The 27,206-nt window shown below is 39.3% G+C and overlaps 1 protein-coding gene across 4 annotated transcripts in view; it reads right to left on the bottom strand.

The window, feature by feature from the left end:
* Positions 1–27,206, bottom strand: part of GPM6A (glycoprotein M6A) — a 223,267-nt gene that overhangs the window by 108,361 nt on the left and 87,700 nt on the right. For 2 of the 4 annotated variants that reach the window (XM_058193478.1, XM_058193481.1), the window contains exon 2: positions 1,049–1,365. The exons of the other annotated variants lie outside the window; for them this stretch is intronic. In XM_058193478.1, coding sequence (XP_058049461.1) covers positions 1,049–1,085 — 37 coding nt within the window. In that variant the 5' untranslated portion in view covers positions 1,086–1,365. The remainder of the gene's footprint in view (positions 1–1,048; positions 1,366–27,206) is intronic. 4 annotated transcript variants of the gene reach the window in all.

The following is a 27,206-nucleotide window of genomic DNA, read 5'->3' as shown; positions in this document are numbered from 1 at the left end:
ATGGAAGCCACTGTTATATTAGGGTTCTGAAATACTGAGCTTTTTTAAGTAGTTCCTAAAGCAATCTTCTGAAATGGGTTATAATATCTGTTATGTTGCTAAACCAAATCATATTGGGCTTAAATATGTTCTTATTACTAGTCCATTGGATATTCCAAATGTGTTTTTAGTATGTCTAAGGAATCCCACAATGCCCAGGCAACACAAAATGCACTGATGTAATAGCACAAGATTATGAAGGGGATGGGGGAGGGAGAATTAAACAGAGAAAAATGCAGAATTATCACCTGATATACAAAGCAATAAGCATAGTATGCCATGTAAATGGTGGCACATTTCAGCTACATACAATGCCCATGAGAAATTGCACACAAAATAATACGGGAACACAGTCGGCAGACTATTTTATTCAGGAACAAAAAGATTCATTGTGCATAATCCAATGGGGGGAAAATTGTCAACCTGCAATCTTTCAGCATTTACAACATTTTTTTCACCATATAACAAAGCCTTCTCAACAGACAGTGAAAGGAAAGGAGAGAGGGAGGGAAAGAAATTAAGACAGCTCTACCAGAAATTTACCAAATATATGCAGACTCTTTGTTTATCCTGGAAAGGAAACCCATTCAGAGGTGTAAATAATGGTCACTTTGTTGGATTCCAAATGCAGCTAACTACAAATGTGTGTGTGAATGGCTCTCTCTTAATTCACCCTGGGATCCCTTGACCCAGCTAGACAAGCGTGAAAACATGAAATAAATGAAGGTTAACAAAGACTGGTCTGGGAAACAGTACAGATTAAAATGTTCACCGCATGAATTATTTTATATATAAGATGGTGTTGTAAATTCCTTCAGCCTGTAAATGTTAAAAGCAGTCTGGCAAAATGTTAACCATCTATCTTGTTGCACAAACCACAAATGGAAGAAAAAAGCATCTTCCTCATCATCTATACACAATTTACACATTAAGGCAGGAATAGCAAGAACAAATGCAGAAATATTGCGCGACTCATTAAAAAACAGAGCTCAAACAGCTATCACAATACCTTTTTGTGTCTGTCCCTCTTCCATATTTTCTTCCATGGCTACCTTTCTTCACTAAAAACTGTGGCACAGGTTGAGTCAAAAGCTTCCCTCCTATGTTGAGGAAGCTGTGAATTTATTTTCCCCGGGAAGCTCCAAGTGCACTGATTTTAGGCAAGTCTTTGGAGCTTAGCAAAGGCTCCTCTCACTCTCCTTGCTTGCTTGGAGACAGGCTGTCAAGTGTAATTTCATTCAAATTACTCTTCCATGAAGATTATCAATTTTTCTTCTCAAAGCTGTCCATTGTACACCACTGTAAGCAGGTATTCAAACGAAAAGCCTGTGAATTTGGGGAGGGGAGAATTTGGTTGGGGTCCCGGTAGCAGTAACGCTGTGATTCATAAGGCTCACTTTGCATATAAAACAGGGAAATAAATTGATGTTTGCCTTGAAATCTGTGCTTTAAATTGGAAACAGGCTGCACTGTGAACAGATGGAGGGGTGTCTCCCTAACATGAAGGAACTGGGAACCTATAATTCCCCCTATTTGCTACCAAAATGGGAAAGCCCAAATGCCTATAGCTTTAGATGCTGCATTACTGCAATGCTTATTTCTTCCACACTATTAATACTGAATACTAATTTTCATTAACAGTGCTCTATTACCCATTTAAAATAAAAAAATAGTTTTAAATATAAAGCTCTATTCTAAAAGACTGCAAAATATTTTGGACAGATTTTTGTATGTGCACTCACAAATACACCCTTGCTACTGAACACAATTCAAGTCTTGATTCGTTAAACGTTTGACCAATATGTTTTAAAATAAATTATTCATTCCCAAGTAGGTTCCAAACATAGTCTAGATATGAAAAATGTAATTTGTGAGTTAAATATGCTTCCCATTATCAAATGATTTATACTTCTTAAGTGATACAAATAAATGGGGTATCCTTGGAATGGTAGTTACTTCATTGGCAAAAATAGGGCTTACTTCAATACATTGTAAGAAAAGGAGCTATGATGGTATGAACTATGAAGGAAACACAGAAGTTAAGTATCTTATGGGGACAGCCACTCCTTTGAAAGACTCTGAAACTGGATTTTGAATGCAAATTGATGGAATACTGCAGTTTGGAGGTAATTTGCATTTCTGTATCTTATGTCATTGAGTAACAGAGTAACTCTGACGTTCTATCCTAAGGAAAACCTATGATAGGTGCCCACTATATATTTCAATTTCTATTCTACTATTGCTATTTATTAGGGAGCATTATTATCTTATAAAAAACAGTTCAAAAACATAATAAGGACCTGTTTTAATATATTAAAAAGTGGTTTATACTATAAGCTTTTTATATTCCTTCTTATGGGGCGCAAAGAAGATTATATCACTAGCTTTCTATAGAAATGTTCATGCTTCTGTGAGTACAACTTCTATAATGAGATTTGACACCAAATTAAATTCTGTACTACATAAATAGTGAATTTATCTTTACAAGCCTGCATCTCTTAGATATAGATCATCTTCAAATTACTTCAGTTAAAGTATAAAGGAGCTAACTGTGATTAGTTATACAATATTTAACGCACTATTATAGCTACCAGGAAGAGACAAACAAGAACATAGTGATGCATTGGCGGAATGGAAAGGCAGGTTACAATATGGCATTTGGCCATGGAACAGGTTTCTTGCTTGCTTGCTTGTCATGAAAGTAAATAATATTCTAGCATTATGAGGGTTATCTCAAAGGCCTTTGGAAATATAAATATCAGTCTAATAGTTTATCTCAAAAAGACCTAAAATTTCACAGTTTACTTTCTACTTTGTTGTGGCCACTGTATAAGTACTAAATATGTGGTGGCATTGCACTAAATGAAGTATGAATGCTGATAACTGCAGATAAATACAGTCAAAGTGAATTTACATTTTTTTCTAATGAATATCCATTCTATGTAAATTCAACCGTGTGAAATTCAAGCACAAATAACGATAACCACACATTGGCAGGTATTGGTTGATGAAAATATGTGCAACCAGAGTTTCAACTTACAGAGGTAAGACAGTGAAGATACTGGTTGCTTCTCTACACTAGTTTCCCTTCCTAAGGGGGATGACTAAAAAGAACTGATGTTTCTTTCCCATCTGCAAATTAGGGATAAAAAACAAAAGAGATACTAGGGTAGCAACTGTTCTTTGGCTTCTTCTTATATAGTTTTTGAGACCCCAGAATACTGACGTTCTGGGGAGAGAATGGGTTACAAACCCACAGGGACATAAAACATGAAGAAATATTGTACAAGGCTGCTACGCACAACTATAAATCAAAAATACCATCTTGCTGAAAGCAAAAGATAATAATCTTATTTCAAATGTATTAAAATGCATTATACCACAATAGTTAAATAAACTTTCATTTAAATGGGGCAGAGGAGGGAGCGCAGGAATTAAAAGAAATGCTGAAACTTGCCTACTCAGTGCAATTATTTAGTTCACTGAACTTTCCAGTACAGCCCAATTCTTGTCTGAAATGAACTGTAACCATTTCATCTTCATCCAAGTACTGATAACAGACTGTGCGGAATCAATCAACCATATTAGTAAGTCTTGATGCAAAAATGTCACAGAATTGACATACTGACACAGTGGTCTATAATCAGAATACATAGACTTAAACTGCATGTTTAAATATTATAGTTCTATCTCCATCGATACTTTTGACTATATCCCAAAATCAACCAAGCTATATTTTTTTAATAATAAATTATAGAGGGATCTGATTGTTTCATTATATTAAGTCTTAACTATTAACTTCTTAAAAGAAGTTAAACGTCTGAAGTCCTGTTTAGCTGTAATACTACTTCCTCTAGAAAATTTTCTTTCTTTCTAACATTGTTTGAGTATTGATCCATTGGTTGTGAGACGAATTGATCAGCCAACTTGTTGCCTGAGCAAGATGTCATGGGCTGAGAGAGAGAACAACTGGCTCAAATTACCCAGCCAGCCTTAATGGCTAAGATTATGACTAGATAGAATTCCCAGTCTCCTAGTTTCTAGCCTGGTGCCTTAACCACTAGGCCAAACGGTTTCTTCCTCAAGAATTTCCTGACATACAGTATTTTCATTTCAAGACGAAATATCAGGAACAAAATGCTACCTACCTTTTAAAAAAATGTTTCCTACAAGCTTTGATGAATTATTAAGTGAGGCACAAAAACCTAAACTTTTGGGGAAAAGTAGATGGGGACTATCTACTACTGACCAAATCTCAACCAGCAAATGATTTGTCTTACACATTGGAAAAAAATATCTGAACACTAAATACAAGCTCGATGGTCATTACCTTGTAGATGACCCCCACCCCGTTAAAGACCTTGGAGTTTTCATATCAAATGATCTACGTGCCAAAGCCCACTGCAACTACATCACAAAAAAGGCTTTAAGAGTTGTAAACTTAATCCTGTGTAGCTTCTTCTCCAGAAACACTACACTACTAACCAGAGCATATAAAACATTTGCTAGACCAATTCTTGAATACAGCTCGCTTGTCTGGAACCCATACCTCATTTCGGACATTAATACAATTGAGCGTGTCCAGAAATATTTTACAAGAAGAGTTCTCCACTCCTCTGATTACAACAAAATACCTTATGCCACCAGACTTGAAATGCTGGGTTTAAAAAATTTAGAACTACGCCGCCTTCAACATGACCTGAGTTTAACTCATAGAATCATCTGTCCTTCCTGTTGAAGACTACTTCAGCTTCAATCGCAATGATACACGAGCACACAATAGATTTAAGCTTAATGTGAACCGCTCCAAACTTGACTGCAGAATGTATGACTTCAGTAACAGAGTTGTTAATGCCTGGAATGATTACCCGACTCTGTGGTGTCTTCCCAAAATCCCCAAAGCTTTAACCAGAAACTATCTACTATTGACCTCACCCCATTCCTAAGAGGTCTGTAAGGAGCGTGCATAAGAGCAAAAGTGTGCTTACCATTTTTGTCCTAATGTTCCCTTTAATTGTATCCAATTCGTATAGTTATTACATAACTTATGCTTATATATACTGTTGTGACAAATAAATAAATAAATAAATAAACTATCTACTTTTCTATCAAAATAATAAAATAAAGAAACTATCTACTATTGACCTCACCCCATTCCTAAGAGGTCTGTAAGGAGCGTGCATAAGAGCAAAAGTGTGCTTACCATTTTGTCCTAATGTTCCCTTTAATTGTATCCAATTCGTATAGTTATTACATAACTTATGCTTATATATACTGTTGTGACAAATAAATAAATAAAATAAACTATCTACTATTGACCTCACCCCATTCCTAAGAGGTCTGTAAGGAGCGTGCATAAGAGCAAAAGTGTGCTTACCATTTTGTCCTAATGTTCCCTTTAATTGTATCCAATTCGTATAGTTATTACATAACTTATGCTTATATATACTGTGTGACAAAATAAATAAATAAATAAATAAATAAACAAATAAACTATCTACTATTGACCTCACCCCAATCCTAAGAGGTCTGTAAGGGGCATGCATAAGAGCACCAGCGTGCCTACCGTTCCTGTCCTAATGTTCCCTTTGATTGTATCCAATTCGTATGGTTATTACATAACTTATGCTTATATATACTGTTGTGACAAATAAATAAAATAAACTATCTACTATTGACCTCACCCCATTCCTAAGAGGTCTGTAAGGAGCGTGCATAAGAGCAAAAGTGTGCTTACCATTTTTGTCCTAATGTTCCCTTTAATTGTATCCAATTCGTATAGTTATTACATAACTTATGCTTATATATACTGTTGTGACAAATAAATAAAATAAACTATCTACTTTTCTATCAAAAATAATAATAATGAAAGCTGTAGGATGAATTGACTTCCCATACAAAGCCATTTCTCTTTATTTTTACTCATGCATTTTCATATGTCTATAATATAACAAACTATATTCTGAAATCAATACCAATAAAAAAGAAATCAAATATTAAAAGATAGACAAATAGACACAAAGAGAAAAGAAACACGAAAGGGGAAGTTAAAGGCAGCAAAAAAATTACTTTGTAACAGCCTTCTGGCTGAACTACTCCTGGAAGGGTTAAAAGGATTTGCAAACTAACACACTTCATACATGCTAAACTATTTAATAAGTCAGCATTAGTGAATTGCGACTGTAAAAATCGTGCATTTTTATATTCTGATATTGCCTAAAGGACAGTTAATCTTTGACTTTGATTTAGTTAGCTTGTGCAATAAAATTGTCTAGAATTGCAGGATTGCTTCTGTAAAGTACACAAGATACAACTTATGTAGTCTAGTCTACCACTTTATCTAATAATATTACATGTTTCACTAGCTTTCTTGTAAAGTTATATCTTTAAAATACCTGTGTATTTTAAGAATACTAGTTCTTATATTTTCTTAGAATCATATGTCCAGAAGGGACCTTGGAGTTTTCATATCAAATGATCTACGTGCCAAAGCCCACTGCAACTACATCACAAAAAAGGCTTTAAGAGTTGTAAACTTAATCCTGTGTAGCTTCTTCTCCAGAAACACTACACTACTAACCAGAGCATATAAAACATTTGCTAGACCAATTCTTGAATACAGCTCGCTTGTCTGGAACCCATACCTCATTTCGGACATTAATACAATTGAGCGTGTCCAGAAATATTTTACAAGAAGAGTTCTCCACTCCTCTGATTACAACAAAATACCTTATGCCACCAGACTTGAAATGCTGGGTTTAAAAAATTTAGAACTACGCCGCCTTCAACATGACCTGAGTTTAACTCATAGAATCATCTGTCCTTCCTGTTGAAGACTACTTCAGCTTCAATCGCAATGATACACGAGCACACAATAGATTTAAGCTTAATGTGAACCGCTCCAAACTTGACTGCAGAATGTATGACTTCAGTAACAGAGTTGTTAATGCCTGGAATGATTACCCGACTCTGTGGTGTCTTCCCAAAATCCCCAAAGCTTTAACCAGAAACTATCTACTATTGACCTCACCCCATTCCTAAGAGGTCTGTAAGGAGCGTGCATAAGAGCAAAAGTGTGCTTACCATTTTTGTCCTAATGTTCCCTTTAATTGTATCCAATTCGTATAGTTATTACATAACTTATGCTTATATATACTGTTGTGACAAATAAATAAATAAATAAAATAAACTATCTACTTTTCTATCAAAAATAATAATAATGAAAGCTGTAGGATGAATTGACTTCCCATACAAAGCCATTTCTCTTTATTTTTACTCATGCATTTTCATATGTCTATAATATAACAAACTATATTCTGAAATCAATACCAATAAAAAAGAAATCAAATATTAAAAGATAGACAAATAGACACAAAGAGAAAATTATTACAATTTTTCAGAACACATAAAAAAACAACAAAATTAAGCCAAACTTTAAGAGTATACTTGAAAAAGAAAAGCTAGCCCAAGGGTTTCCTAGGGATATTGCTGAATAGTTGAAATGTTAATACCACATTACCACAGTGATCTCAAGAGATTCCAGTCTTATTTCAAAAAAGCATTGGTTAAAAAAGAAACCCTGAATCATCTGAAATGTAAATGAAAGTAGTAAATAACACATAGAATATGAAAGATAGCATTTATTTTTTCAAAACATTTCAAAATATGGATCCACCAAGGTAGCATGGATCCATGTTACTAAACTTTCCTGTGTAAATTGTGTGATAAATACTTTTTTGTCTTTTAAAAGATTCAGAGACCTTACACCTTTCCCAGAGGCCTGAGAACACCAACCAGATCACGTATTATTTAAGTAGATACAATTTTTAATTATTATTATCACTATCATTTACTGGCCTACATCATACAATGACCCTAGACAGCTAATAACAAGTCATAAAACGTAGTCAAAAACATAACTTCCCTGGCCCAGCAACAGACCAAACATCATCACAGCTCAGTTGCCTCCTCCAGCATTCTAGCCCAATGCTTTGGGGAAGATCAGGTCTTCAGTACAATCCTACAGAAGACTAAATGGTAGGGTTGATCTCCAGTGGCAAGCTGTTCCAAAGCATTGGATAACTATCCTGAAACCATGTCTCCAAGAGCCTATTACAGGGCAACATTTAAGGGTGGAGTCCTACAGTACACCCATCTCATCTAACCTAGGCAGATGAGCAGTGAGAGTCATTCCAATAATGCACTGTGTCATGTAGGGCTTTCAAAGAGATAACTCATGTAAAGCACATTGCAGTAATCCAAACGGGAATAACTAAGGCAAGGCTGACTGTATGAAAGGCTTCCTACCCCAGGAATGGGTACAATCAGCAAGCAAAGTGGTTTCTACAAAGGATCCACAGTCAAGGCTGCCACCCACTCTTCCAGCATGAGCCATGAGTCCAAGATAATCTCCAAATTTTGCATCAGATATGTGCAGGGTAATGTGATGCTATCCAGGGTCAGAGTTGTCCATTCTTCCAACCTAGGTGGGTGGATGGAGAGGGGTGACTACAACAATTCTATTTGCTAGATTGAATCACAATTGGTTTCTACCCATGTAGACCATTAAAGCCTCTAAACTCTGAGCCAGCATCTAAACTCCTACCCTTCCTTCTCTTTCATTCATACAAGTCTCACAAAGAGAAAAGAAACACGAAAGGGGAAGTTAAAGGCAGCAAAAAAATTACTTTGTAACAGCCTTCTGGCTGAACTACTCCTGGAAGGGTTAAAAGGATTTGCAAACTAACACACTTCATACATGCTAAACTATTTAATAAGTCAGCATTAGTGAATTGCGACTGTAAAAATCGTGCATTTTTATATTCTGATATTGCCTAAAGGACAGTTAATCTTTGACTTTGATTTAGTTAGCTTGTGCAATAAAAATTGTCTAGAATTGCAGGATTGCTTCTGTAAAGTACACAAGATACAACTTATGTAGTCTAGTCTACCACTTTATCTAATAATATTACATGTTTCACTAGCTTTCTTGTAAAGTTATATCTTTAAAATACCTGTGTATTTTAAGAATACTAGTTCTTATATTTTCTTAGAATCATATGTCCAGAAGGGACCTTGGAGGTCTTCTAGTTCAACCCTCAGTCCTTATTCCATCCCAGACAAATAGTTGTCCTATCTTTTCATAAAAACCTCCAGTAATGGAGCACCCACAACTCCAGGAAGCCATCTGTTCCACTGACTATTTGTTCTTACTGTCAAGAAATTTCTTCTTTATTCCAGGTTGATGAGTTTCCATAAAAAAAAAAAACCCTCAAGCTTCTTAATTCAAGAATTAATTGACCTACTCTTCTCTGTGTCAGCCCTAAGTATTGGAAAACAGCTATCATGTCACTCCTAAACCTTCTATTCATTAAGCTAACCATACCAAGTTCCTTAGACATTATTCACACAGATTAGTCTCCAGACTCCTTATATGTTTTTTTGCTTTCCTCTGCACTCTTTTTAGGGTCTCAGCATCTTTTTAATATTGTGGTGACTGGAACTGGATGCAGTATTCCAACTATGGTCTTACTAATGCAATTTAGAATGTTATTATCACTTCTCATGATCTTGATGCTATTTCTCTGTTGATGCAAGCTAGGACTGCATTGGCTTCTCTTTTTTTGGCAGCTACAGCACATTGCTGGTTCATACTTAAGTAGTGATCCACCAAGACACCTAGATCTCTCTCACAGGCACTATTGTCAAGCCAGCTACTGACTAGTCTGTACTTGTGCATTTGACTTTTTCTGCCTAAGTGCAGGACCCTACCTTTCTCACCATTGAACTGCATCTTGTTGGATAGGGCCCAAGTCTCTGAAGATCCTTCTGAATCTTGAGTTTACCTTGCAAAGTGTTAGCAATTCCTTCCAGCTTGGTATCATCTGCAAATTTGATAAGTGCCCCTTCAATCCCCTTATCTATATCATTTATGAAGTTGTTGAAGAGCACTGGGCCCAAAATAGAACCTTGAGATACCCCATTGGATACTTCCCTCCATGTAAATGTAGTCTCATTGAAGACCACATGCTGAGTGTGGTGAGTCAGCCAACTGCATATACATATGGTGACAGTACTATCTATTCCATGTTATTCTATTTTACTAAGTAAACGTTTATTTTATTTATTTATTTTGTCACAACAATATACATAAGCATCACACAAAAAGATTATATAGTATATAAACATATATATGAAGAAATATAAGGAGGTATAAGTGTGTGTGTGTGTGTGTGTGTGTGTGTGTGTGTATGTATATATATTTTATTTATTTATTTATTTGATTTTTATACCGCCCTTCTCCCGAAGGACTCAGGCGGTGTACAGGCAACAATAAAATACAGACACTACAGTATACAATTTAAAATGCAAGTTAAAAAACTTATTATAATTAGCCTAGAACTTTAAAAATTTATAAAAACCAAAACCCCATTTAAAATTAGTAAAAAATTTAAAATCGATAAAATTTATGTAATTTAAAATTTAAAATTTAAAATCAATAAAATTTAAGCCAGCCCCGCGCGAATGAAAAGATGTGTCTTCAGTTCGCGGCGGAAGGTCCGAAGGTAAGGTATTTGGCGTAAGCCCGGGGGAAGTTCGTTCCAAAGTGTGGGAGCCCCCACAGAGAAGGACCTTCCCCTGGGGGCCGCCAGCCGACATTGCTTGGCGGACGGCACCCTGAGAAGTCCCTCTCTGTGAGAGCGTACGGGTCGGTGGGAGGCATACGGTAACAGCAGGCGGTCCCGTAAGTACCCAGGCCTTAAGCCATGGAGCGCTTTAAAGGTCGTAACCAACACCTTAAAGTGCACTCGAAAGGCCACAGGTAGCCAGTGCAGTCTCTGCGCAGGAGCGGTGTTACGTGGGAGCTACGCGAAGCTCCCTCTATCACCCGCGCAGCTGCATTCTGGACTAACTGAAGCCTCCGAGTGCACTTCAAGGGGAGCCCCATATAGAGAGCATTACAACAATCCAAGCGAGAGGTAACGAGCGCGTGAGTGACTGTGCACAAGGCATCCCGATCAAGGAAGGGGTGCAACTGCCGAACCAGGCGAACCTGGTGGAAGGCCCTCCTGGCGACGGCCATCAAATGATCTTCAAACGACAGTCGTTCATCCAGGAGGACACCTAAGTTGCGCACCCTATCCTTTGGGGCCAATAACTCGCCTCCAACAGTCAGCTGCGGCTGCAGCTGACTGAATCGGGATGCCGGCATCCACAGCCACTCCGTCTTGGAGGGATTAAGCTTGAGCCTGTTTCTCCCCATCCAGACCCGTACGGCTTCCAAACACAGGGACAGCACTTCAACAACTTCATTGGGGTGGCCCGGGGTGGAAAAGTACAGCTGAGTGTCGTCAGCGTACAGCTGGTAACTCACCCCGAAGCCACTGATGATCTCACCCAACGGCTTCATATAGATGTTGAACAGAAGGGGCGAGAGAATCGACTCCTGCGGCACCCCACAAGTGAGGCACCTCGCATTCGACCTCTGCCCCCCTGTCAACACCGTCTGCGACCGGTCAGAGAGATAGAAGGAGAACCACCGATACACGGTGCCTCCCACTCCCAATCCCCCCAACCGGCGCAGCAAGATACCATGGACGATGGTATCAAAAGCCGCTGAGAGATCTAATAGGACCAGGGCAGAGGAATAACCCCTGTCCCTGGCCTTCCAGAGATCATCCACCAATGCGACCAAAGCTGTCTCCGTGCTGTATCCGGGTCGGAAGCCGGACTGGAACGGGTCTAGATAGACGGATTCATCCAGGTACTGGGGTAGCTGTCGCGCCACAGCACTCTCTACAACCTTCGCAACAAAGCGAAGGTTGGAACTGACGATAATTACCCAAAATAGCTGGGTCCAAAGAGGGCTTCTTGAGGAGGGGTCTCACCACCGCCTCTTTCAAGGCGGCAGGGAAAACCCCATCCAACAAAGAAGCATTGATAATCCTCTGGAGCCAGCCTCGTGTCACCTCCTGAGTGGCCAGTACCAGCCAGGAAGGACATGGGTCCAGTAAACATGTAGTGGCGTGAAGCCTCCCCAACAACCTGTCCACGTCCTCGGGAGCCACAGGGTCAAACTCATCCCAAACAGGCTCAACAAGACGTGCCTCCTCTCCCTCGCTTGGATCATCCCAATTTCGGTCCAGACCATCCCGGAGCTGAGCGATTTTATCGTATAGATAACCACTAAACTCCTCGGCACGTCCCTGCAAAGGGTCATCCCGCACCTCCTGATGAAGGAGGGAGCGGGTCACCCGAAACAGGGTGGCCGGGCGGTTATATATATATATGTAGGTCTTTGGTTATTCGTATTACATATTATATATATGTAGGTCTTTGGTTATTCGGGTTTTCTCCCACGTAAAATTGGAAGTGTCTTGGCGACGTTCGTCTCATTAAATCATCTTCAGGCTTCAACCGTCTTCTGGGAGCAATGTGTGATTGCAGCTGTTTCTTCCTTTTTAACTGCTAGTGGGGGTTTGAACTGATTGGGTGGGAGCTTGGCTGTGCTCTGATTGGATGGGGTTTTTTGTGCTCTGATTGGCTGGGGGTGTGTCCTGTTTGGGTGGGGGCTTGGTTGTGCTCAGATTAATGTGAGTTGCAGGGGGATTTGAGCTGGTGAGTTGCATTGCTGTTGTTTGGCTTCGTGTTTGTGGTCGTGCTACATCTTCATAGTGGGTGTCTGTCTGCTGTATGTATGGATTGGAGGGGTTTGAAATGGCTAATGTTGCAGCTGCGGTCTGGCTTCTGGTCCTTGGTCGTGCTTCATGATCAGTGTGGGTTTGGGTCTGCTTTCTGGGTGGATGTGTGGTGGTGACATCCTGTGTGGACTTCGTGAGTGTGGGTCTGGTGTCATTCCTCGTGTTAGGGACTCGTTTGTCAATAAGGGCGGGTTTCCAAATGGCTGCTAGGCGGGAGGTATCATCTCGTTTGTTCATGCTGTGTGGGCATTTTTCTATCTCGATGGCTTCTCTGATTATTCTGTTGTTAAAGTGTTCAGTTTTGGCGATCGTTCTGGTCTTTTTAAAGTCAATATCGTGTCCTATGGCTTTAAGGTGTTGGACCAGGGAAGAAGTTGGCTCCTCTTTTTTGACTGAGTTCTTGTGTTCTTCAATGCGTGCACTTATTCTTCTGTTGGTTTGTCCGATGTATGTGGTGGGGCAGGCGGTGCATGGGATTTCATATACTCCTTGATTTTCTAACTCAATTTTGTCTTTGGGGTTTCTTAGGATGGTGGATATTTTTTGGTTTGTGCAGAATGCTGTCTTAATGTTATGTTTGTGGAGGATCTTGCTGATTCTGTCTGTGGTGCCTTTTATATATGGGAGGAGGGCTGTGCCGTTTTCTTGTTCTCTGTCTTGGATTTTAGTGGGGGGTTCTTTTTGGATTAGTTTGGTAATCTTATTTCTCTGGAATCCATTGGATGTTAGTACATTTGTGAGAGTGTGTAGTTCGGTTTTTAGGTGTTGTTCGTCAGCTAAGCGTTTTGTTCTAGAGATGAGTGTCTTGGCTACGGAGTTGATCTGTGCTGGGTGATGGTGTGAGAGTGCGTGCAGATAGCGGTTTGTGTGTGTTTTCTTCTGGTAGATGGTGTGTCCTAGGGAGCCATTGGGTTTCTTGTAGACTAAGACATCTAGGAAGGGAAGTTGGTTGTTAACTTCTGTTTCCATGGTGAACTTGTTGTATTTTCCAACACATACTTCATTTATAACGGACAAAAATACAAACAAATAGAAGGAGCACCCATGGGATCACCCCTCTCACCTGTCATTGCCAACCTCTACATGGAACACTTTGAAACCCAAGCACTAGAAAAATCTGATCACAAACCCAAACTCTGGCTCAGATACGTAGACGACACCTTCATAATCTGGCCACACGGGAAAGAAAAACTTGACAACTTCCTCACACACCTCAATAGCCGACACCCCAAAATACAGTTCACCATGGAAACAGAAGTTAACAACCAACTTCCCTTCCTAGATGTCTTAGTCTACAAGAAACCCAATGGCTCCCTAGGACATATATATATATATATGTTTTCTGAGGTTTTCGCGGGTGTTTTTATGTAGGTCTTTGGTTATTCGGGTTTTCTCCCACGTAAAATTGGAAGTGTCTTGGCGGCTTCGTGAAGTCTCATTCGTCATCTTCAGGCTTCAACCGTGCTTCTGGGAGCAATGTGTGATTGCAGCTGTTTCTTCCTTTTTAACTGCTATTAACACAATATTGACTTTAAAAAGACGAGAACTATCGCCAAAACTGAACACTTTAACAACAGAATAATCAGAGAAGCCATCGAGATAAAAAAACGCCCACACAGCATGAACAAACGAGATGATACCTCCCACCTACCAGCCATTTGGAAACCCGCCCTTATTGACAAACGAGTCCTTAACATGAGGTATGACACCAGATCCACACTCACGAGGTCCACACAAGATGTCACCACCACACATCCACTCAGAAAGCAGACCCAAACCCACACTGATCAGGAAGCACGACCAAGGACCAGAAGCCAGACTGCAGCTGCAACTTTAGCCATTTCAAACCCCTCCAATCCATACATACAGCAGACAGACACCCACTATGAAGATGTAGCGACCACAAACAGGAAGCCAAACAACAGCAATGCAGCTCACCAGCTCAAATCCCCTGCAACTCAGACTAATCTGAGCACAACCAAGCCCCCACCCAAACAGGACACACCCCAGCCAATCAGAGCACAAAACCCCATCCAATCAGAGCACAGCCAAGCTCCCACCCAATCAGTTCAAACCCCACTAGCAGTTAAAAGGAAGAAACAGCTGCAATCACACTTTGCTCCCAGAAGCACGAAGCTGAAGCCTGAAGATGAATGAGACTTGGTCAAACGTCGCCAAGACACTTCCAATTTCTGTGGAGAAAACTCGAATAACCAAAGACATATATATATATATATATATATATATATATATAAGAAGAAAAAGAAAAACAATAGGACAGGAATAGGCATTCTCTTATGTCTTATGGTCCCCTTAGGAATGAGGTGAGGTCAATAGTAGAAAGTTTTTAGTTAAAGCTTTTGGGATTATGGGAAGAGACCACAGAATCAGGTAAAGAGTTCCAAGCACTGATGATTCTGTTACAGAAGTCATATTTTCTGCAATCTAGATTAAAGCGGTTAACATTAAGTTTAAATCTATTGGTTGCTCTTGTATTATTGCAATTAAAGCTGAAGTAGTCTTTAACAGGAAGGACATTACAATAGATGATTCTATGAGTTAAACTTAGGTCTTGTCGAAGGCGACAGAGTTCCAAGTTTTCTAAGCCTAGGATTTCAAGTCTGGTGGGATAAGGTATTTTATTGTTTTCAGAGGAATGGAGAACTCTTCTTGTAAAATATTTCTGGACACGTTCAATTGTATTGATGTCATAAATGTGGTGAGGGTTCCAGACAGGCAAACTGTATTCTAGAATTGATCTAGCAAATGTTTTATATGCTCTGGTTAGTAGTGTAGTGTTTTTGGAAAAGAAGCTACATGAAGATTAGGTTTACAACTCTTAGAGCCTTTTTGCTATGTAGTTGCAGTGGGCTTTGGCGCTTACATCATTTGATATGAAACTACAAGGTCTTTAACAGGGTGGGGTTATCTGCAAGGTAATGTCCATCAAGTATGTACTTAGTGTTTGGGTTTTTCCAATATGCAAGACTGAGCATTTGCTGGTTGAGATTGAGTTGTGGTCTACTTTATGAAATGCCTTACTGAAGTCTAAGTAGGCTATATCCATAGCATCTTGCTTGATCCAATAGATTATACACCTTATCAAAAGGCAATCAGATCGTGAGCGACACCTTCATAATCTGGCCACACGGGAAAGAAAAACTTGACAACTTCCTCACACACCTCAATAGCCGACACCCCAAAATACAGTTCACCATGGAAACAGAAGTTAACAACCAACTTCCCTTCCTAGATGTCTTAGTCTACAAGAAACCCAATGGCTCCCTAGGACATATATATATATATATGTTTTCTGAGGTTTTCGCGGGTGTTTTTATGTAGGTCTTTGGTTATTCGGGTTTTCTCCCACGTAAAATTGGAAGTGTCTTGGCGACGTTTCGACGAAGTCTCATTCGTCATCTTCAGGCTTCAGCTTCGTGCTTCTGGGAGCAATGTGTGATTGCAGCTGTTTCTTCCTTTTTAACTGCTATTAACACAATATTGACTTTAAAAAGACGAGAACTATCGCCAAAACTGAACACTTTAACAACAGAATAATCAGAGAAGCCATCGAGATAAAAAAACGCCCACACAGCATGAACAAACGAGATGATACCTCCCGCCTACCAGCCATTTGGAAACCCGCCCTTATTAACAAACGAGTCCCTAACATGAGGAATGACACCAGACCCACACTCACGAGGTCCACACAAGATGTCACCACCACACATCCACCCAGAAAGCAGACCCAAACCCACACTGATCAGGAAGCACGACCAAGGACCAGAAGCCAGACTGCAGCTGCAACTTTAGCCATTTCAAACCCCTCCAATCCATACATACAGCAGACAGACACCCACTATGAAGATGTAGCACGACCACAAACAGGAAGCCAAACAACAGCAATGCAGCTCACCAGCTCAAATCCCCCTGCAACTCAGACTAATCTGAGCACAACCAAGCCCCCACCCAAACAGGACACACCCCCAGCCAATCAGAGCACAAAAAAAACCCATCCAATCAGAGCACAGCTAAGCTCCCACCCAATCAGTTCAAACCCCCCCTAGCAGTTAAAAAGGAAGAAACAGCTGCAATCATATGCTTCACAAGCACTTGAAGCCTGAAGATGATTTAATGAGTTAAAGAAGACACTTCAATTTTGCAGAAAATATAACCAAAGACATATACATATACAATAGGACAGGAACAGTAGGCACGTTTGTGCTCTTATGCACGCCCCTTATGGTCCTCTTAGGAATGAGGTGAGGTCAATAGTAGAAAGTTTTTAGTTAAAGCTTTTGGGATTATGGGAAGAGACCACAGAATCAGGTAAAGAGTTCCAAGCACTGATGATTCTGTTACAGAAGTCATATTTTCTGCAATCTAGATTAAAGCGGTTAACATTAAGTTTAAATCTATTGGTTGCTCTTGTATTATTGCAATTAAAGCTGAAGTAGTCTTTAACAGGAAGGACATTACAATAGATGATTCTATGAGTTAAACTTAGGTCTTGTCGAAGGCGACAGAGTTCCAAGTTTTCTAAGCCTAGGATTTCAAGTCTGGTGGGATAAGGTATTTTATTGTTTTCAGAGGAATGGAGAACTCTTCTTGTAAAATATTTCTGGACACGTTCAATTGTATTGATGTCATAAATGTGGTGAGGGTTCCAGACAGGCAAACTGTATTCTAGAATTGATCTAGCAAATGTTTTATATGCTCTGGTTAGTAGTGTAGTGTTTTTGGAAAAGAAGCTACGCAAGATTAGGTTTACAACTCTTAGAGCCTTTTTTGCTATGTAGTTGCAGTGGGCTTTGGCGCTTACATCATTTGATATGAAAACTACAAGGTCTTTAACAGGGTGGGGGTTATCTGCAAGGTAATGTCCATCAAGTATGTACTTAGTGTTTGGGTTTTTTTCCAATATGCAAGACTGAGCATTTGCTGGTTGAGATTGAGTTGTGGTCTACTTTATGAAATGCCTTACTGAAGTCTAAGTAGGCTATATCCACAGCATCTTGCTTGATCCAATAGATTATACACCTTATCAAAAAAGGCAATAAGATTTGTTTGGCATGACCTGCTTCTAACAAACCCATGCTGGCTTCCAGTAATCATCTCGTTCATTTATAGGTGCTCACAAACTTGCTGCTTGATTATCTTATCTGGAGAAATCTGAATTTCTCCAGATATTGTTATCAAACTGATTGGTTTCATGGATCCACATTTTTTGCCCTTTTTGAAGTTTGAAACTACATCAACTCTTTTCTAGTCCTCTGGCAGTCCCCCCACCCCCCATACTCCAAGAGCTCTGAAGTATTCTTTTTTCAGTGGATCCAAGATCACATCTGCCAGCTTCTTCAGTACCCTGGGATATAAATTATCTAGCCTATGTTATCTGAACTCGTCCAAGGGGGATAAGTATTCTCCAGTTTAACATTTTTATTGATATTGATTTATTATAAGATACAAAATATAAAAGCAAATAGGTAGTAGGGAGGAAGAGGGGGAAGAGAAGTGAGTAAGGATAAAAAGAAGAAAAAAGAAGCATTGGGGATAAGTATTCTCTTATCAATTCCTTGCCTGTGTTGGTTTGCATTTCTGCTCTATCGTTCATGATGCTGCTTTTAAGAGATTGGGCTTTTTTCCTTTAGTGTAAGGACTACTAACGTTCTACTAACCTTTTCTACTAACTTTCATGAAATTTTACCCTAAAAAAAATTAATGAGGCAATGACATTTGGAAAATAATTTTAAAATAACATTAAAAGAAATTCTCATCTGAATGAAATGGACAAAAATTATCCTGAAAGCCCTGGATGATTATACGCAGGGATTCTTCTTCCTCATGACTGTCATTTTCATAAACTGAAATCAAACCCTAGTTGCCTTCAACTCTGGCAATCTCAATATTATTATCAGAATAGGCAAAGATATTATAAACCGTCAAGATGCCAACAGAAGTGCCAAAACAGGCACTCAAATAGTACTTCACTCACTGAGTTGTTGCTGCTTCAGAATAACAAAACTCTCCCTACCCAAAATCCAAATAAGAGGATAAAACTGTTAATGCAGCCATGTTTCCTCTACACATTCATATTTCTACTTGCTTGTCCATTTACAAAAAAACAAGCAAAAAACTTGGATAGTTTCAAGCTTCTGTTTTTATTTAAAAGTCTGTGTAAGATATGAAGCCAAAAGCTTATGCCATAGGTATTTTTGGACTGGGTATTTTTCACAATAGTTCTGACCAAAGTTATTTGTTGCTGTGGTAGGAAAGAGTTAATTGTAATAATTTACAATATTATGTGGCATAATTCTGGTTTGTGTCCGGAATTACAACAGACTTTGCTAATTTGATATTTACCTAAATAAAAGAAATTTGTTTTGGAAGATGGACTTTGCATATTTCTTTTTTGAATGGGTTTCATCACTTGGAAACTTGACATTTGTATTCTGGTGCATTTTTAAAAAAAATCTGATTAGTGATTGTATTAAACAATATCCTGATAGATAAAATATTTGTAATTATTGCATTAATGTATTTAATGCAAATAAATGAAATCACATGCTATTTTTTATCCTCTGTGAAGTTCTTACCATATACCATTTAATAACTCAGTAGAGCCCATAACTCACAAAAGTAGAGTAGGTAATGAAGAAATTATGCAATCATTAATTCAGTCCATCACTGTTTTTTGTCTATCTGGCTTCTCATTCCATATCTAATTGTTAAGAATTGTGATTGCTTCTTAAAAGGTTACAGAATTAACACTTGGTAAGAAAACTATTTTTACTTTTCAAAACTTTCTAATACAAAGCAAGCATGTGAATAAAAACTAAGATCTGGTTTGCATCAAATAATAACTGTTATAAAACAATGGAATATTTAATAAAGTGAGAAATGTAAAAATATGACCTGGTATGCAAATCTTTGGATAACTATCCAAAATATATGATCTGAGCAACTATGAAAAAGTAAAGGAAAATGAAGGAAAGTGAAGGAAAAAGTGAAATTGAAATGATAGCTTTCACTGAGCAGCTAAAACTGAATGCACCATTTACCACACAAAGCAAGAAGATCTTCTGCGCACAAATTCCAATCGTGCTTTTTATAATTTTGTTAACAATAAACTTAAAGAATTAAGATCCATCCCACCACTAAAAGAATCTAACGGCAATGAATATAATGATGAAACAGTTAAAGCAAACCTCTTTAACACATTCTTTGGCTCAGACTTTGTTAACAGTGATGGCTCATATCCGACATTCCCCAATCGTACTAACAATGATTACAACGACTTAACTCATATAGACTTCACAGAAGATTATGTTGAAAAAGCTCTTCACAAACTGAAACCATCTTTATCTATTGGGCCTGATGGAAGTATGTGCATACTTCTTAAAAAAACTTTCCACTAATATAGCTGAACCCCTAAGCATAATCTTTGATAAAGCTTTCACGACAGGTTCCCTTCCCAAACTTTGGTCTCTAGCCACAGTCATCCCTATCTTCAAAAAAGGAGATCCCAGCCTAGTTGAAAATTACAGACCAATCTCTCTATGCTGCGTCATCTGCAAAGTAATGGAATCTATCATCAACCAATCCATTACCCTCCACCTAGAAACAAACAACCTACTCTCTAATAAACAATTTTGTTTCAGAAAAAAATTATCATGTAACTTACTTCTCCACTGCAAAAACATATGGATTACTAATCTTGATCAAGGCAAAGCAATAGATGCAATCTACATAGACTTCTGTAAAGCTTTTGACTCAGTAGTACACGATAAACTTCTCCTAAAATTAAAATCCTACGGCATTTCTGGACCTCTTCACAATTGGATAACTGCTTTCCTGTCAAACAGACAACAACTGGTCAAAATTGGCAATGCTCTATCAAATCCTGTCCCTGTCAAAAGTGGCGTTCCTCAAGGCAGCGTTCTTGGACCAATGCTCTTCATACTATACATAAATGATCTCTGTGACTATATCTCAAGTTATTGTTGCTGACGATGTCAAACTATTTAACATCACCAATAATAGTACTACCCTTCAAAAAGACCTTAATTTTGTATCCGATTGGTCTAAAACTTGGCAACTCCAAATCTCAACCAGCAAATGCTCAGTCTTACATATTGGAAACAAGAACCCAAACACTAAGTACAAGCTTAATGGACATTATCTTACAGATTACCCCCACCCTGTTAAGGACCTTGGAGTTTTCATATCAAATGATCTAAGTGCCAAAGCCCACTGCAACTACATAGCAAAAAAAGTTTTAAGAGTTGTAAACCTAATCTTGGGTAGCTTCTTCTCCAAAGCCCTACACTACTAACCAGAGCATTCAAAACATTTGCCAGACCCATTCTTGAATACAGTTCATCTGTCTGGAACCCATACCACATCTCTGACATTAATACAATTGAACGCGTCCAGAAATATTTTACAAGAAGAGTTCTCCGCTCCTCTGTAAATACCTTATTCCACCAGACTTGAAATCCTGGGATTAGAAAATTTAGAACTCCACCAACTCCGACAAGACCAGTATTTAACACACAGAATCATCTATTACAATGTCCTTCCTGTTAAAGACTACTTCAGCTTCAATCGCAATAATACAAGAGCAAACAATAGATTCAAACTTAATGTTAACCGCTTCAATCTTGATTGCAGAAAATATGACTTCAGTAACAGAGTTGTTAATGCTTGGAATACACTACCTGACTCTGTGGTCTCCTCTCCAACTCCTAAAAGCTTTAACCAAAAGCTGTCTACCATTGACCTCACCCCATTCCTAAGAGGACTATAAGGGGCATGCATAAGTACACAAAAGTGCCTACCGTTCCTGTCCTATTGTTTCCTTTCACTATATGTTCCTGTATATAATGTTGTGACAAAATAAAATTAAAAAAAATTACCTTTCTTTTTATTTCCTTTCACATTTCAAAGGAAGCTACATCATCAGTATAATATTGACCACAGCTCTTAAAATCTATCCCCAGAATCCTATCCATCTATATATAACCAAGCTGTCAGTAACCCTGACTGAATATTCCCTCTGCACAAAGGCCATGGATTATATAATCTTCTATTAATTAATTTAAGGATTGATATAATTGTCAAACCTAGAAGATTTTCAGAAGAGTACAGTTGGGGAAAATAATGCTCATTTAAAGGGGGGGAGAATATTAAAAGGTTTAAATTTCCTGCAGTTAATAACATGAGCACACATCTTCCCATCAAAGGGAACACCAGGTACATTTTAAATGCCACCACTACAGAAAGGGGTCTGAAGATAACAAAGGTGAAAGTGACAAGATAGAACTAGAATTCCTTAGGACAGAATTTTTCTATTCATGCACTGATATATGTGGACTTTGCCTAAACTGTGATCGGGCTGCCTTATGTTGCAGGTTTAATGCTATACTTGATATTTATTATTTGGCTTTTTAAAGTATGTATTGAAATATATAACTATTGTTTCATTGAATATTTGTTGTAGTTGCTGAGAACAGTGCAGTCTTAAGTTATGGTGTATATAAGTTCTTATGATTAAAAAAAATTCCTTGTAGAAAAAATGTTTCCTCCAGGAAAGGAAGAAACAATTCTTTTATCCACTGTTTCCATTTTGCCCTGCAGTTTCTTATTGTTTTCTCATATCTTCAGATAACTGGAGTTAACAAGGAATGGTCTTGGCATAACTTAAGAAAGAATGGGGATTGTCATCCCTTTAAGGTGGCTATATGGCAGAGATTCTTGTAGTAAGGTAGACTAACTGGCTTTCAAAATCATTTTCTTGTTTTTCTCTGTCTCATATTAACTAAACAAAATCAAGCTGAGGTTAATTTCGTTTGTTAATCACACTTATCTCTTTCCCAGGAGTACTGCATGTAATGTTATCCTCAAGTACTATCCACCCCAAGGGTGAAATCTAAAAATTTTCCCTACCGGTTCTGTGGGTGTGGCTTAATTGGTGGGCATGGCTTGGTGGTCAGATGACTGGGTGGGCGTGGCCAATAACAATAAAGTATAAAAATAATAAAGTATAAAAAACAATAAGAGGTACCAAAAACCAACTTTCACACTTTACACACACACAACACAATTGACTCACACACAATGTAAAAGCAGCTGCAATTCACACCACACAGCCACAAAAAGCTCAAAAATCAACTTTCACACTTTACACGCATACAACACAACTCACATACACATACACACACACACAAAATGCCACATACAGCTTTCTGAGATTTTGTGTATTTGTGTAGTTAGAGTGAAACACTACAGAACCACACCAAATCTCAGAAAGCTGCACAAATATTTTATTTTATTTTATTTTATTTTATTATTTTATTTTATTTTATTTTATTTTATTATTTTATTTTATTTTATTTTATTTTATTTTATATTATTTTATTTTGGACTTCAATTTCCAGAGTTCCTCAGCCAGCAAAGCCAGCCAGCATTAGCTGATCACTGAGGAAATAGATTAGCTAAGCAATTGATTCTGTCTGGGCTGAAAGTGAAACTGCTTTCGGGCTGTGAAAAAAGCCATGCATTCATCAGTAATCAGGTAAGTGCCTTAGAATCTCTACTCTACATGTTTTCTACAAGTAAGAGCATTTCACCCCTGGGTCAGAGGGAAGGCGTATAGTAGTTCAGCAGGCCACCAGCAACGAAGTGCGTTGACTCCTTCGGCTGTTGGTGTCCGGAATCTGGAAAAAAACCTCGGAAGTTGAGTGTTCTGAAGGCTGGCAAACAAATCCAGGACCGGTATGCCAAAGGTCTGTATGATTGGTATAATAAGTCTGGGAGAAGGCACCATTCGGACTGGCCGAGGGTTGTCCTGTTCAGCCAGTCTGCTTGTGTATTGGATGCTCCAGAAATGTGTTCCACTCTCAAGGACTTCAGATGTCTCTCCGCCCAAAGACACAAGTCCCTTGCCTTCCGCATTAGAACCTTGGAACCGGTGCCACCCTGTCTGTTGATGTGTGCTTTAGCTGTTACATTGTCCATCAGAAGAAGCACATGCTGATTTGACAAGTCGGGTTGAAAGTGGCAGAGCGCCAGATGGGCCGCTGTCAGTTCCAGCCAATTGGATATCGTTGAGCAAGTCCTGCTGCGACCACCATCCTTGAGCCACACTGGAGTCCAGGTGTGCCCCCCAGCCGAATAGACTCACATCTGAGGTCAGCACCCGATGCGGAGGATCTCAAAACAGACACCCATTCTCCTGGTGGTTGATATCCACCAGTCCTGGGAATGGAGTACCTGCTTGGGAACCCTGATCTTGACTAGTGAATTGCTACACCCTGATTTTTGGCTGGGTAGAAGCAGCCATTGTAAGGGCCTTGTATGTAATCGAGCCCAAGGGACTATGGCTAAGCAGGAAATCATCTTCCCTAATAGTTGGGAGAGAAGCAGTAAGGGAACTAGTTCTAAGGACATTACTTGCTCTACCATTTCCCTTATGCTGGCTCTGCATTCCTGAGACAGGAAAACTTGGGAGGAGCGAGTGTCTATCACCGCCCCTAGGTGCGTGAGGCTGGTGGATGGTGTCAAGTGACTCTTCTCCTAGTTCACAGAAAAACTGTGATTTTGGACTGTCTGGATCGTAACCTGTAGGTCTTGATCCGCCTGCCTGAGGGATGACGACTAAATTAATACATTGTCCAAATAACATTGGAGACCTATGGGCTTTGCCCTCAGATATGCTGCTATAGCTTGGTAAAGATCCATGGGGCTGAGAGAGGCTGAAGAGTAGTGCCCTGTACTGTCAATGGCTGCCTGCATATGCGAATCTGAGAAACCTCCTGTGGGACAGTCTGATGGGGACATGGAGGTATTCCTCCTTTAGATCTATAGATGCTAAAAGATCCCTTGTCGGATGCAACCTAGGATCGTATGAAGATATTGCATCTTGAAACTTTTGTACTGTATATGTACATCGAGGTCCTTTAGATTCAAAATAGCCTTTTGAATAGAATAGAATAGAATAGAATAGAATAGAATAGAATAGAATAGAATAGAATAGAATAGAATAGAATAGAATTTTTTATTGGCCAGATGTGATTGGACACACAAGGAATTTGTCTTGGTGCATATGCTCTCAGTGTACATAAAAGAAAAGATACCTTCATCAAGGTACAACATTTACAACACAAATGAGGGTCATTATATTAATATAAATCATAAGGATTAACAACAACAAAGTTACAGTCATACAGTCATAAGTGGAAAGAGATTGGTGATGGGAATGATAAGAAGATTAATAGTAGTGCAGATTTAGTAAATAGTTTGACAGTGTTGAGGGAATTATTTGTTTAGCAGAGTGATGGCATTTGGGAAAAAACTGTTCTTGTGTCTAGTTGTTCTGGTGTGCAGTGCTCTATAGCGTCGTTTTGAGGGTAGGAGTTGAAACAGTTTATGTCCTGGATGTGAGGGATCTGTAAATATTTTCACGGCCCTCTTCTTGATTCGTGCAGTATACAGGTTCTCAATGGAAGGCAGGTTGGTAGCAATTATTTTTTCTGCAGTTCTAATTATCCTCTGAAGTCTGTGTCTTTCTTGTTGGGTTGCAGAACTGAATCAGACAGTTATAGAGGTACAAATGACAGACTCAATAATTCCTCTGTAGAACTGAATCAGCAGCTCCTTGGGCAGTTTGAGCTTCCTGAGTTGGTGCAGAAAGAACAGTCTTTGTTGTCCTTTTTTGATGATGTTTTTGATGTTAAAGTTGTCCATTTTAGATCTTGCGATATGATAGAACCTAGAAATTTAAAGGTTTCTACTGTTGATACTGTGTTGTCTAGTATTGTGAGAGGTGGAAGTATGGAAGGGTTTCGTTGGCCCCCTGAACTCTTGGGAACCAAAAATAGGATGGAGTAAAAGCCGTGACCCCGCTGGCCCTCTGGCACTGGCTCTATGGCCTTAATGTCCAGCAAGTGCTGAATCTTGGCCTCCATCATAGCTCTCTTGGATGCCACCCTGGGAAGGGGACATTGGAGAAAACGTCGGGCAGGTCTGGAACAAAATTCTAGGTGAGCCCAAGCCTCACAGTTTGCAGTGCCCAGGCATTGGTAGTGGTATCTCCCCACTGGCTGGCAAACACCTTTAACTGGCCACCAATAGGGATTTGTGATGGAGAGTCACTTCGAGCGATGGTAAGGTCGCTCCTTAGATGATTGCCTCTTCTGCTCAGGAATCTGCTCCATGAGTTTCCTGGCCTTTGCTGCAGCTCTCAGCAGTTTTGCAATCCCAGCTGCAGCCTCAAGATGGCGCCTATCAGTGCTCCGATCTCCACGCAGCACAACAACCACGCTTCCACAGTGCTGAGGCCGGCCAAGCCTCTGACTGAGTCCTCGGTCCTCCAGCCGTTGTTTTATCCCAGTGGTGGTCACAGCCACCTCCTTAGGGCAGCTAGGCAACTTAGTGACCAAGGCAGCTCAAATGGCGATTGCGGCGCCGCTCCCAGTGCAGAAGGCAAGCCAAACTCTCACTCAGCTGTTTAGCGACTTAATAAACTGCTGAATATATATATATATTTAAAAATCCAATTTCCTAATTAATGCTAATTAATTCAAGCAACTCAGTAAAGTTGAGTTGGCTGACTGAGTTGAAAAAACTGAGGCTCAACCGGGAGGAAGAGGCGTGGCCAAAGATTTTGCAACTCAGTCTTTGGCCAATCAGACTAATTGAAAACCCATGCTTAGACTCTCCAAGCAGCGCACAGGAGGAGAGGTTTCTTACCATAGAATTGATTTTCCCTATCAAATGTTTTCAATCCAAAATATTGATTGATTTGTATATTTTGAACCTATAACTGACATATTGCCATGAACATCTAACTGAAAATATGTACAGTGCTATAATGAATAGAAAAGTAAGCATTGTACAGAACTGTTTTGGACAGTTTGTATAAACACATTTAATTTTTTGTAAAATAAACCGCATGACAAAAATATAAAGATACGACAATAAAATTGTGTCATCTTCTATACCTCAAGGATAAGCTCTATCATACAATTACCGTATATACTCGAATATAAGCCGATCCGAGTATAAGCCGAGGTCCCCAATTTTACCCCAAAAAACTGGGGTAAACTGGGGACTCGAGTATAAGCCGAGGGTGGGAAATGAGGCAGCTACCGGTCGGGGAAACCCTCCCTCCCTCAGCCGAGAAGGCTGGCGGCTCCCCCGCCCCGCCCTCTCACTGCACCGGCAGGGCTTCCCCGCGCTAATGCAAAAGCCCGCCAAGTTTGCGCCATCCGGTATAATGTGAAAAAAAGAAGAAAAAAAAAACTCGAGTATAAGCCGTATATACTCGAGTATAAGCCGAGGGGACGTTTTTCAGCACAAAAAACGTACTGAAAAACTCGGCTTATACTTGAGTATATACGGTAATTGGAACTCGACATATTAAGATTTTACATCGGTCCTCATTCCTAGGTGTTTATGAGGTTA

This window comes from Ahaetulla prasina, chromosome 8 (genome assembly GCF_028640845.1).
Source record: "Ahaetulla prasina isolate Xishuangbanna chromosome 8, ASM2864084v1, whole genome shotgun sequence".
Taxonomy (NCBI): domain Eukaryota; kingdom Metazoa; phylum Chordata; class Lepidosauria; order Squamata; family Colubridae; genus Ahaetulla; species Ahaetulla prasina.
The sequence above is the reverse complement of the archived record's forward strand: the minus strand, read 5'-3'. Positions and strand labels throughout refer to the sequence as shown.